The 13315-nt window shown below is 42.2% G+C and overlaps 1 protein-coding gene across 1 annotated transcript; it reads left to right on the top strand.

The window, feature by feature from the left end:
* The first annotated feature begins 296 nt into the window (after positions 1-296).
* Positions 297-11270, top strand: rab35b (RAB35, member RAS oncogene family b). Its single transcript, XM_004084502.5, has 6 exons — positions 297-691; positions 2615-2665; positions 2772-2895; positions 7325-7449; positions 7590-7714; positions 9272-11270. Exons 1-6 carry the CDS (start codon positions 640-642, stop codon positions 9398-9400), a joined length of 606 nt encoding a protein of 201 aa, XP_004084550.1. The 5' UTR covers positions 297-639; the 3' UTR covers positions 9401-11270.
* The last annotated feature ends 2045 nt before the right edge of the window (positions 11271-13315 follow it).

Raw genomic sequence — 13315 nt, forward strand, 5'->3', positions numbered from 1 at the left:
ATGGCCTACAGGTGACTGGAGCTACAGTGTCACTGCTACAAGATTTTCGTCAGCTCCTGATTCACAACGATTTAAATAAAGAAATACTCAGAAATGCAGTTTCAATCTTAATTTTATGTCTGTCAGAAAATGTAACAAGAACATGATAAAAAAAATACGATTTTTAGTGGAATGGGTCTTTAAAACATTTAGGCTATACCTGTTGATAAAACTGATACACCCTACACTTTGTCGCAAAGTTGTAGATACAATCAGGCTCTTTTGTACATAAATATGCGTGTGAAACCTGGCTGTCCTGCAGCCTCCAGCGTCCCTGTAACCTGCGCTCATCAGTGGGACGTGACGGTGGCGCTGTGGCTGGGGCCTGCGCAGTGGGGCTGGGTCATACTTGGGTGCAGCTCTACCAGAGAAGGAAGCGGAGTTTCCGGCTGTTTGCAGCGGAGTGAGAGGGTTGCTGACGCCGCGAAACCCCGAGGAAGAAGAACGCCGCCGGCTCGGGGGGCCATTAGCTTCATGCATTGATAGTGGCCGGTTGGTTTTATACCGGGAGGTTGTTGAATTGTTTACAAACTTGAGGAGTGGTGCAGCTAATCAAAGGAAGAAGCGGCACAAGGCGGGGGTGAGCTACTAGCTACCGGCATGGCCAGAGACTACGATTACCTCTTCAAGCTGCTCATCATCGGTGACAGCGGTAAGCAGATGCCGGGGATGCGACACGGGAAGTAGGCCTTGTCGGGGTTTCTTTATGAAAAAATCCTTTTAATCGGGAGGGAAAACAGAAACAGTCTGCTACGCCTTCGTTTATTTATTTATTTCGATTTATGTGAAGAAATAAGTATCAAAGAGACAGCCGCCATGTTTCTCTTTCTGTGCCGGTGACAGGGCGGAGGTTGTGTGTCCGGACAGGCACGGCGTGTCAGCCGATCAGGCCGGATACCGCCTACAGATATTCATGGTCCAAGTCAGAAATATTTGAAATTTTCCGCTTTTTTAAATCGGCATATTTTTGTTTTAGCCACACACCAGCTCACTCCGTTTCTCGTGTACCCACGTGAACCAGAACACTCATATTTTGCTGCTTGTTTGTTTTCACCGTAGCTAAAATGTTGGCTAACTTGTAGCTAGGCTAATGTCACGATTTCAGACCTGGTACCGTGGAAAACCACAATTTAACCTGTTCCTTAAAAAAACTGTTTGCTTAGAAATGATCCATAAAAGTGGACTACGTTCACATATTTAGATGAAGCCATTTAGATGAATTTTGTTGGGTAGCCAGCTTGCTAACACGAAAGTATCAGGCAGCTCCTTCGTAAAGGAGGATTGCTGCACTGCAGACGGTGGTTCCAAGCTGAAGTGAGACTAACCAAGTGGTTAGTTTCAACTAAGCCTAAAAGTGCCACAAATATGTCTATTAAACTGTTCAGCTTCAATAGAAGATGTTTGATTCCTGTGTTATAATGAAAACCTGTGTCTCACTGACATACATAGCTCGATGCTGGAGGCCGGTTGTAAATGAGATTACTCCACTAGCGCTCATCAAATCAAACTAACAAAAAAGGGACTTTTCCCATTTGACTCCAACATCAGGAGCAGATGCCAATTGGAAGTCTTTGTGAGCAGTAATCTTTGCTTTCATTGACAGCCCCATTCCTGGCACTGCTGCTCCATCATCAGCTGGGCGGTCAGTCAGTGTGATGAACACAGAAGCCAGTGTGCACAGCTGCAAAAAGCAGGCATCATCTGGGAAAGATGTGCTAACCCTCTGCACCTATCCTATGTAGCATTAACAAATACACCGCTGCTATGTTGTCCAACAAACTACCTTGGCTTATGTTGGAGGGATTTTAAATATAGATCAATTTTGTAACAAATATGATTCACTACTTTATTAAGAATCATCCAGTTATTGAAGCTCTAGGCTGCAGATGCTGGTGCTTTAAGTTTGGCTGGTTCTGTTGCATCGAGTGTTTGTCAGGGATTTTTGGTTTGGAGAGCGGATGAGCGTTCATAGTCAGTCCCTCCTGCTATGAAGTGTGGTTATTATTCGATCAAACAAATCTTTGCCGAGTAGGGATTGCAGGAACCTCAGAGCTTCTATATTAGGACCTAAGAAAAAAGCAGCTGACAATGACACTAAAAGGAATAAATACATGTCCTGACTACAGTCTTAATTTGAACTTCTAATCAAAAATAGAATCTGTGAAGGACACCTTATAGATCCTCTTGACTTCCACTTCCCCCCCTCCGGTTTATTTATTTTGTTACTAGTGTATTTGGTGTTTTGACCATCATCTTTCCATCTGATTGAGTATTCTTCTATTAAAAAATAAAGTATAATGTGACCTTTTTTTTTTACCTCACTGTGTAAATCAATCCTTATATGCAGAAGGATTACACCACTGTTGATGTTCCCACACTTGCTGCCTTAAAATGTTGCAGGTAGATTATATGGTGGCATGTAAAATCCCCTAAAACTTCTGAAACTACCGTGAGGTTTTGTTGGACAGATTCCAGTCAAATCCTGTTGAAAAATGTTGGTAAAAGTGGTGTGTGTGTGTCTTGATGTCATATATCTGCGTGAAAACCTCTTCCTGTGCTTGTGTTTCCTCTGCAGGAGTGGGGAAGAGCAGTCTCCTCCTGCGATTTGCAGACAACACATTTTCAGGTGTGTGGCTCTGTCTCGGCTGTGACTCAGACTCGAGGCTTTCGACATTACCACTGCTTCTCAGTCAAACTTTTTGTTGTCGTGGTTTTCTATTACCGTTTTATAGGTAGCTATATCACCACGATCGGTGTAGACTTTAAGATCCGGACAGTGGAGATCAACGGGGAGAAGGTGAAGCTTCAGATCTGGGACACGGCAGGGCAGGAGCGCTTTCGCACCATCACCTCCACGTACGTAGATTTACACTTAACCTTTCATGAAACCAGGTAAAGCTCTTTGTGGTTTTTGGATTGGCTTTCATATCAGCAGTTGGCTGACGTCTACAGCCACTCTTTTTTTTTTTTTTTTTTTTTTACTGTGAAACTGGGTGTATTTCCCTTCTTTTTGTAATTACAGATGTAAAAGGGAGGCTCCTACATGGTGGCAGCAGCTGTGTCTTTTTATTTGTGTTACAAAGTTGTCCAGAAGCTTCCATATGTTGCCAACATTAATTTTTCTTTAAAAAAAAAAGAGGAAATTAGTTTGTCACATCAACAGACTAAACCATTTCTGCCATAACACTAATGTTCTGTGCTCAGAAACATTACAGAGATGGTTGTTTCTGCTCATAAAAAGCCAGATGTTAGTTACTTTAAAAGCACGGCTGCTTTCAGTCATCTGGCAGAGGGGTGCATCCTATTAAATCCTTACATTAAAATGTCACAGTTTTTCAGTGTTGGGCACAGAAAAGCAGCTGAGGTGGAAAACATATCCTCGAATTAAAAAAAAAAGTCTTCATTTTCATTATTGGGATTTAATAAGCACGTCTATGGGATAGACTGGAGTCTTCATGCTTTAAAGGAAAACATTGGATTAAAAAAAAAGTATACGGTACTCTTGCACGTGTTATGTAAGACGCAAACGTGTCACTTGTACTGCTGCGATGAATGCTGTTTGGGTCTTTGACTCTGAGTTGGAGTCAGAATATTTTTAGTCTGCAGCTCTCCATAAACTCTGAGTGCTTAGCAACTCGATTGCATTAACTAACACACCAGAAGAAGGCCAGACAGATGAAGCATCCCAAACTGTGAAGGCGAGCAGCTCAGAGGGAATGCTGATGGAGAGGACTAAACTCTTGAGAGCATCTGTTGGGTTTGTTTAACAGTTTTAAAGAAACGCTGTGTGTTCAGATGATATTCACTGCCTGGCCAGCTGGAATAGACGTTTATTGCCCTTTACTTGACTGCTCCCCAAGCATTTGCAGACCACGGACCAGTTTAATGTCACACAAAAGATCATAGTCTGTAAAATATCTGCTGTTGGTTAAAACTTTATTTGTGTTATATGGATTTTCCCTTAACCTATTACTGTCATATTGGAAACACACAAATCAGACGCTGACTTCAGCCTCGTCCGGCCTTTAAGGTGCGATTAATAAATACAAAAGCAAACAAAAAAGTTAGTAAATCTGGTATTTTCTAAATGTAATACTAAACATGAACTCGCTGCTTGAGATTCTTTATTAGCAGCGTCCTCGTAACCTTAGACAGCCGGTTGGCTAATATTCTGCATCATTATTATGGTCTGTCACTATAAATCAGTAAAGACTCCTGGTTTTTGTCTGTTAAATGTAGCTATCTTTTATTTTGAAGTCGAAGGCTGTTCTTCTGTTTCCTCACTGACTTTTTCTGTAAAAGGAAATGTTCCAGATTTGTTTTGTTTTTTTAAAAATTTGCTGGCTTGGGGGTTTAATTTAGCGGTGTAGCAGCCACTTTATAGTCCCGCTCCTATCATCTCATGTTTTAGTTTAAAAGCGTTCGCTGTAGTCTTTTAATTATGAATATATACTGTTTTTAAAGTGAAATCAAAAAACCTGCAACGTTTTTATGGACAAAGTTTGTGCAGTGTGGCCGGAGTTCATCAGAAATTTACCTCTGAGTTGTGGACAGTACTGTTGGAGTGGAAGTAAGCCTCTGCTGATATCCCAGCATCCCTTTGTCTGCTCTCTGCTCTGCTGGCTTACAGCCTTTTACAACCCCAAGCTAACATTACCAGTGCAACAAAAATGGCGAGCAGTATCCAACCGATCCAGTCATACAGTTTTGAACCAGATGCCAGCTCAGACGAGGAAAACAGAAACATTCATGGATCTATTTGTCTGCCAATGGATGCATCCGAATGGAGCGGAGCAGGGAGAATTTGGCCTACTCATTTCAGTTGCTGCCTTGTAAATGACATATCTGCTCCTGATTCATCCCTATTTAAATAAAGAAATACTCAGAGATACAGTTTTAATCTTACATTATTTCATGTATGTGCTCCATCATTGTAAAAATGCTACAAATACATGTTAAAATCACCAGAAACACAAATTTCATCTAAGTGGGTCTTTAAGAAGCTAGCTGATGGATTTCTAACACGTGAACAAGCGACTTGACGATCGTCAAGAATGAGTTGGATGTGGTGGAGAGGATCATATAGTTTTCCGGAAAAAAGTTCCTTCAGAATCCGATTACAAATAAAACACAAAAATGTAGGTTGTTTGTTTTTTTCTTCTTCTGCGGCCTGGTACTAACTGTCACACGGGCCGGTACCCATCCACGATCCAGGGCTTTGGGGCTACTGCTTTACATCTGCACAAAAAATAAAAAATCGAAAAATAATTTTTCAAGTTTTACTAATTGATATGGCTGGTGGTTTGTCTTGGAAATCTAAAAAAAAAATATTTTTGAAAATATAGAGTGCGTGTTTGACAGCAGGAATCAGATTGTGGTGAAGGGAAGAAAGCAGGAACGAGAGGCCATGAAAATCCTCCAGAAAGATCTGCTGATGTGTTTGCTTCCCTGAGAAGGAAGACGATCTTCGTGTGGAAACACCGATGTTCAACAGGAATCCCTCAAACAAACAACCTATTTAGACCTGATTGTTCATTGCGCTGAAGTGGAGTGGTGCAGCTCCTCATTAGGACCTAAAATAGTTTCCCTCAGAAGAAGGCTGTGCGGCGCTGCGTGTGCATCCCTGGTGGTAACCGCATGGCTGATGCTGAAGTTTCTTACCTGTTGCAGCCTCTGGCCGGTTCATGACGCTCACTTCCTACAGCATTGCCATGTCAGACATGTCTAATGTTTTGCCACCATGGGTGGAGATGGAACAGAGACATGGGTGCATTCTTTCTGCACAGATGTGCAAGATAGGAGAAAAGGCTCTTGAAAAACAACCTGTGTTACAGGGAAGAAGACGCCAAAAGTGACGGCGAGACTCCAGTTCATTAGCAGATCTCTGCTTCGTTTCTTAGCTTTCCCCCACAGACGTTTTAGTGTACGAGTTTGACACACTTACAGACATCGCATGTTTTAGTGTTTTGTATTTCGGCCCATTTAGCAGACACACACGCACACAAAGTGGAAACCTCTTTAGCCAGCTCATTAATGCTGGACATTGGGGACATACCCAGACAACTCTCTGTCCCCACACTGCCGCCGACACACAGTCACTCTCACACAAACAGGCACACCCACTCTCAGTAAGCTGGACAAAACACTCTTTGTCTTTGTTTGGCGTCCCGTTCTCCTGTGGGGATGCTCCCTGTTGGAGCTCCAAGTCCAGTTTCTTCACCTGTGTTCGCTGTGTGTGGGGGACATGGTGGTGTTGGCTTTTAGGGCAGGTCCCTCTGTCCTTTATGTATCTATTCCAGTCATAACATACGTGTCTTTAACTTAACTCAGCTCTAGACATTAGAGTCCTTAAACAAAAACAAATTGAGAAATGTCTCCACCCTCTGGACTTCAGCTCTGTTAAACAGATTTCTGTGTACAAATAAAATGATTTTCCAGTGTTAAAGCCTCTGTGTGAAATTACAGGAACGGCTCCTTTAAGCTTTCTATCTAACACCTTTGGCTTATCATTTTCTGATAATACTTAAGGATAAATTACAGAGTGGCTTGGTTTCATCATTTGCTGGTCCTTCCAGCTTCTTCTCTTTTTTTTTTTTTGAAGTTCACAGGACTCTTGGTTATGAATTTCCAGTTTTAATCTCACAGTTTCTTAAAGACCCTCTTCGAAGAAAATCGTGTTTTTAAAATGTTCTTGTAGCATTTTTCTAACGATGGAGGACATTTACAGGGAAAATTGCATTTCTGAGAACTTTTTTATTCAAACCGTTGTGAATCGGCAGCAGACAAAAATAAATGCTGTTTGAAAAAGGTTGTTTTTGTGACGTAGAATGTATTTGGGGGGGCCACAAGTTCCCCGCTCAGAGCTCTCAGTGGGGTGCAGGGACGATCCCACCCAAATATGATCAGAGTTGCTCTTCAACTTCATTACTTTCTAGGAGCTATTTCTACCACTAGCTTTGTATCTGAAGCTCCAAAATGTTTTTTTTTCCATTTCTCTAATACATGTGTAATACATAAACACAGTTTATGTACTTAAATAGGTTTCTATTCAAATAAAATAAAGTCGATTTGGCCTGATAGGAATGTTCTGAAATGAGTTGATTTATAATAACAGTAGTGCATCTTGATGTTTCTTGACTTGTGTGTTGCTGTAGAATCACATGGCACTTTATAAACCAACTCAGTTGAGCTGAATCTTCTCTTTTTGTGGATGTTGATGTCTTGATCTTCCTCATTTCGGAATGTTAGTTGTCAAGATTCATGCTCTCTTTGTGTGTACTTTCAGATACTACAGGGGAACGCATGGGGTCATAGTTGTATACGACGTCACGAGCGCCGAGTCTTTCGTCAACGTCAAACGATGGTTACACGAAATCAACCAAAACTGTGACGATGTGTGCCGAATATTAGGTGAGCTTCTTTAAAAGCCATCTTTTTTTGTTTGTTTGGGTTTTTTTGGGGCAAAAAACGGTTGGCCCGCTTTTCAGAATGTTGTCATTCCTGTGGAATCCGCTGTGTCTCACCGCCTCTCGGATATTGTCTGTTTTTAGTGGGGAACAAGAACGACGACCCCGGCTCCAAGGTGGTCGAGACGACTGACGCGCAGAAGTTTGCAGAGCAAATGGGAATCAGTTTGTTTGAGACGAGTGCAAAAGAGAACGTCAACGTGGAAGAGGTAACTTTTGTAAAACTGTCTTGATTGACCAACTAGATCAGGGGTCGGCAACCCATGGCTCCGGAGCCACATGTGGCTCTTTCATCCATCTGTTGTGGCTTCTTGTGACTTTGGAAAATAATGAGTCTTTTATAATAATTAAATTTTATTTTAGTTTGTTCGTTTTTCATGCCATTTCAAAGGCGCTGCTGGCTCCGCACGAAGCGAGTGCCACGTAAAAAACAGCTTCGTAATGAGCTCGAGAACTGCAGAGCTGATAGCAGGGAGAGGCACGCGGGGCGGCTTCAATAAACACTCCGATCTTCTGCCGGGAACTCGACGTGAGAGCAATTCGCTGATGACAGAGAGTTTGCGCCAGTGTTGCCAGATAGAGTCACAGTTTCCAGCCCAAAAGTCATCTGAAAACCGCCAGACCCAGCCAAAAACCGCCCAACACAGCTTTTGTTGATGTTTTCTTTTCGTACTGGACTGATAAAATAAAATATTTTTCTAAATAAAAGATAGTTCTGACCAATAATAAAATGTGTACAATATTGAATATTTCTTCAGCGGGCCGCCTTCTTCCATTCATTTTCTTAACCCGCTCTATCCCCGCTATAACCTGCGTCCGGCTCTTTCATCCTTGTGCGGCGCTGGAGCGCCCCGACTATCGTGTCAACCTATGATGACCGTATTTTGCGCTCTCTGTGTAGGACACACTGAGGAGCGCGGGGAAACGAATCTCAGCTGCAGAGGATGTGAACAGGTGAACAGGTAGAGAGGAAAAGCAGGTAGAGAGGCGGAGGAGGGGCTTTGGCTTCAAACTCTGTCAGAGAGATGCAAACACGGGCATCAGATTCAGACGCAACTTTCCCTGCGGGAGTTGAAGCAGAAACTTTCTCTGGGATGATTTTATAAACCCAAACATGGAAACATGATTACCAAGTAGAACTCTTCAAAATAATAAACCTGATCTCTCCACATTCTCAGTGTCTACCATGCATTGATAAACACATCGCTCCATGCAGCGATCAGACCAGAACCAGTAGCTCCGCCCACACGCGGCCGCGGTATCATCCTTTAAAGAACATAATGTCCATTTGCAGCGACATATGCTTCAGACAATGTCCGATTGGCCAATCTACATGTCAATCAAGTCCCGTACTTCTCAGTGAGGATTTTGATTGGCTGGTGGATTTTAAAGAAGTAATTTTTTTTTAAAATCTTTTCTGGCCCGAGATCTACACTTATGTCATTGAAGATCGACCGGTCGATCGCGATCGATGTAATGAGCACCTTTGAATAATATATACATGCATAATATATATAATGATGTCAAAACGGGTTGTGGCTCCGGGTGCTTTCTTTTTTATTTGGGGCGGTCCCAAATGGCTCTTTGTATAAAAAAGGTTGCCGACCCCTGAACTAGATCATAATTCTATCTATTCCAGTGTTTTATTTGTAGTCAGAAATAAATGACATTTCCTTGAAATCTTCTGAACATTTATTTGAGCAGGAAAAAAAGAAAAGCGGTCTGCACTGATGGATACTGAGGCGGTTCACCTGTGTCTCTTGCAGATGTTCAACTGCATCACAGAGTTAGTGCTACGAGCCAAGAAGGAGGTGCTAGCGAAGCAGCAGCAGCAGCAACAGAACGACGTGGTCAAGCTCACCCGGAACAGTAAACGGAAGAAAAAGTGCTGCTAACAAACTCCGAGCCATCCACCTCAAGACCGGAGGCAGCGTTTCGTCATAAAAGCATTCATATTTGATGGGACTCAGAGCATCTAAATTAAAGAGAAGATAAAGTTTTAATAAATATACAATAAAAGATCAAATACAATAACATAAAAGGAGAAAAAAAATGTCCCTTTTGGACAAACTAATCATGGAGACTTAAAAAATATATAGATTTTTATCAGATGTCCGAACAAGTTTTACTTGGAATTCATCAGATGTGCTTCGTTGACATGAGGTCCTCCAACTGTTAAAGGATCTGCAAACTAACAACTGACCGCCACAAAGCTCAGATTTCTGTCCGCATCATCCCCGCGCTCCTCCATCAGCATCTTATCCGTCACTCGTTCCTCTGCACACGGGACATCCGGAGTCACGGCCGACTGCACCTGACGAGGACGAGGGCTCACCATGTTTGGGGTTCGTTTGGGACTGGGGTGTGTTGGGCGTGTGAGGAAGAGCAGCGGCCTCGGCTCATGCCAAACGCTCGGGACTTCATTGTATCTGTCCTTATGTGGGGGAAATCACTGGGAGGAGGACGATGGTGTTGATTGATAGATGATCTTTTAGCAGCTTATCTGATGGACAGAACTGGTGACTTCTCATGTTTATTTTTGTGTATTTTGCCAAGCTTCCCACCTTTTTCCCCTTTCTAACCTTCAGTAGTGCTGAGCCATTGATAATCAGTTCTTTTTCTATTTCTTTAAAGTGCAGCAGAGCAGTTTATTCACCGATAAAAGTTCTGACTGCACATTCACAGTAGTCTGACAACGCTTTAAAAGTCTGATTTTAAACCTTTTTTTTCCTTTTTACAAGATACTGCCAATGTTTTAAAGAATCAGGAGCTCATCAGAGGCTCTTATTGGACTGTTGCCATAGTGGCCACCGATTGGCCGAGAAGCAGGGTGAATCAGCGTCTGATGGGACCCTGTTGAGTCCTCAGGAAGTGCTCCCCTCTATTTTTTTTTTTTACTTATTTCTTGCAGCCTTCTCTTCCTTTAACAGCCGCATATCAGCAATTCTGACGGCGACAGACTGGCAACGCTTCGCAAGCTTTTTAGCCTGGAATGTGGCGTCTCCCGACTGTCACAGTGACGGCCAATCAACCCACAGTGGACTCCGGCTTCTGATCTCCTTCATTTTTTAAAGCGTGAAAGCCTTTTTCTCTAAAGGAGCATGTATGATGGATTGGATGCAGAAGCTTGCTTTCACCCTGCAGAGACGTCTGTCAACCGCTGACTGGTGTTGAGAGTCTGTGTCATCATGACGTGATCAAATGGAAGTGTTGGCAGACGAAGCAGCGATCAAGGGGGGGGGGGTGACCTACAGCACTGGATTCCTGTGAGCGTTCTTCGCCGGGCCTATCACAGAGACTGTAACAGCGTGCACGGGTGGTTTGTTTTTTAGGTTTCTTTTATTTTTTGGTTTAGAATTGGGAGAGCTGTAGGTGTTGTGGAAGCTGCTGGTGAAACCCTTTTTCACCCTCTCTTGGCAGACTGGTTGGTAGTTTGACATCATACATGTCAAAGGGACATGAAAGGAGGGGGGGGGCGATAGAAATGGTATCAAATCTCATCCTTTTTTTTTGTTTTTTTCCATTATGTGTATGTAAATATAAATATATTTGTGTGTTTATATTAAGTATAGAACATGCACACACAATTAGCACACCAGCCTGTGCATGTGTCCAACATGCCCCGTGTGCTTTGGTTGAAACACACTCGTCAGCTGTGGTTTTCTGTACACTGGAGAAAAAAAGAGAGATGTACTATTCAATTTCCCTACATGGATTTAATCAGTAATAAACGTTTTAAAGTAATAAATATTGGACACACAAAAACTGATCTTATTTGTCTGTACTTACTGATCCCTGCTGAGGTCGATCTTATAAACATGTCAGGTTTTTTCTTCTTGCATTTCTTGGCTTTCTGTAAAGACCGTTTGATGCACGGAAGTGTGACTACTTTTTGGAAACCTTTTCTCCATTTAGACTACGGTGGAGCTTTCTATGAATTAGGGGAGACATATCCAGGTTGACAATCTTCCTGGGTCATATTTTGAGCTGAAAAAATCAGTTTATTCTGTTATAGACCGCCTCCAATGAACATTATTTTTGGTGTTTTTTTTTTTTTTTACATGTTCTTCAGCCATCTTTCTGATGGACATATCTTAAGAAAATAAGCTCAAACTGAGTATATTTTGAATCAAATTGTCAGGAATCGGGATCAGACAAAAAATGCCGTTTGAAAAAGCGTATTGGTGACAGAAAATAAGGTGGGCTAGCCACAAGCTCCCTTCTCCGCTCCATTCTGATGCATCCAGACAAACAGATCCATGTATCTTCATTTTTGTTTTGTTTGAGCTGACATCTGGCTTAAAACTGTACGACTGGATAGCTCCAATATTACAATTTTTGATTTTGGCTAAACACGGCATAACTTTAAAGACCACTGCCTATGCTTTTAAAAATACATCAAAATATGATCACAGTGAGACTTTACTAATGCTTTGTACCAAAAATATTACCCGAAAGCCTTAACCCTTGTGCTATCCTAGGCACTGTACCATTGGGAGTTGGGTCATCTAGACCCACTAGACAGTGCGCTGAATCTTATTTCTTCAATGATTTCTGATCTTCACTTTTGTCCATGGATTACATGAAATCCTCTCCACCTTTATCCACGTTTGTCATGGTAGGGAGAACACGTCAATGCAAGGGTGCGGTCATTTTGACCCCACGAGATAGCACAAGAACACAACAAATGGAAGTTTATCATTTTCATGGCTTAAAGACGAGGAGCTGCAATACTTAACCCTTGTGCTATCCTATGCGGTCCAGATGACCCGATCCTTACATTGATGTGCTATCCCTACCATGACAAAGGTGGAGAGGATTTCATGTAATCCATGGACACCAATGAAGATCACAAATCATTGAAGGAAAAAGGTTCAGCGCACCATCATGTGGGGTCCAAATGACCCCACTTCCAATGTTAGAGTGACTTGGATAGCACAATGGTTACACCTCGCTGGACAGATAAATCTGTCAAAACTGACTAAACCTGTTCAGTTGCTTTTTGTATTAACTGAGAAAATCCAGTTACTTTTCTCCTTTTTGGGGTAATTATTCTTTCAAAGTCTCCAATGCAGGTGTTTGAAATATATTTGTCTTTTGCTATATTTGTAATTTTAATCCATCCATTTTATCCCTTGTGGGGTGGCGGGGCTGCCAGAGCCTAACCTTGTCACCGTTCAGCAAGGCCAGGACCCTGGACAGGTCGCCAGTCTATTTAAAGGCCACAATGGGCGTGTGACCCATGTACACTCACATTCATACCTAGGGAATTTAAAGTAACCAATTAACCTATGGAGCATGCATGGTGGGAGTTCCTACCACCATCCAAAAACATAAGTTAATTGGTTACTCAGTTATCTTACAGTAATATGAAAAAGATTTCTGCTGTCTTTAAGTGTTGTCTACAGTTACATATCATCACAATCTGGGTTTAATTTTTTTTTTAAACAAAGCAAAACAACTTCTGTTATTGAACTAATTCAGGTCATATTTAATCTATTTCACATCTAGTGTTCTGTCATGGATTTCATTCTATATGAAACTAAAATATTTATCTAAAAAATACGGCTGCACGGTGGCACAGTGGGTAGCGCTCTTGCCCCCGGTTCAAGTCTCGGCTGGGGGACCTGAAACAGAACATCAATGGGGGACCTCTCTGTGGAGAGTTTGCATGTTCTCTCCGTGCGTGCGTGGGTTTTCTCCGGGGTCTCCGGCTTCCTCTAACTAACCAAAAACATGCGTCATGGTTTAATATAAATTGTCCATAGGTGTGAGTGTGAATGGGTGTGTGATTGTGGCCCTGCGAAAGA

The sequence above is a fragment of the Oryzias latipes genome, chromosome 9, assembly GCF_053564925.1.
Source record: "Oryzias latipes strain Hd-rR chromosome 9, Olatipes_Hd-rR_3.1".
Lineage (NCBI taxonomy): Eukaryota > Metazoa > Chordata > Actinopteri > Beloniformes > Adrianichthyidae > Oryzias > Oryzias latipes.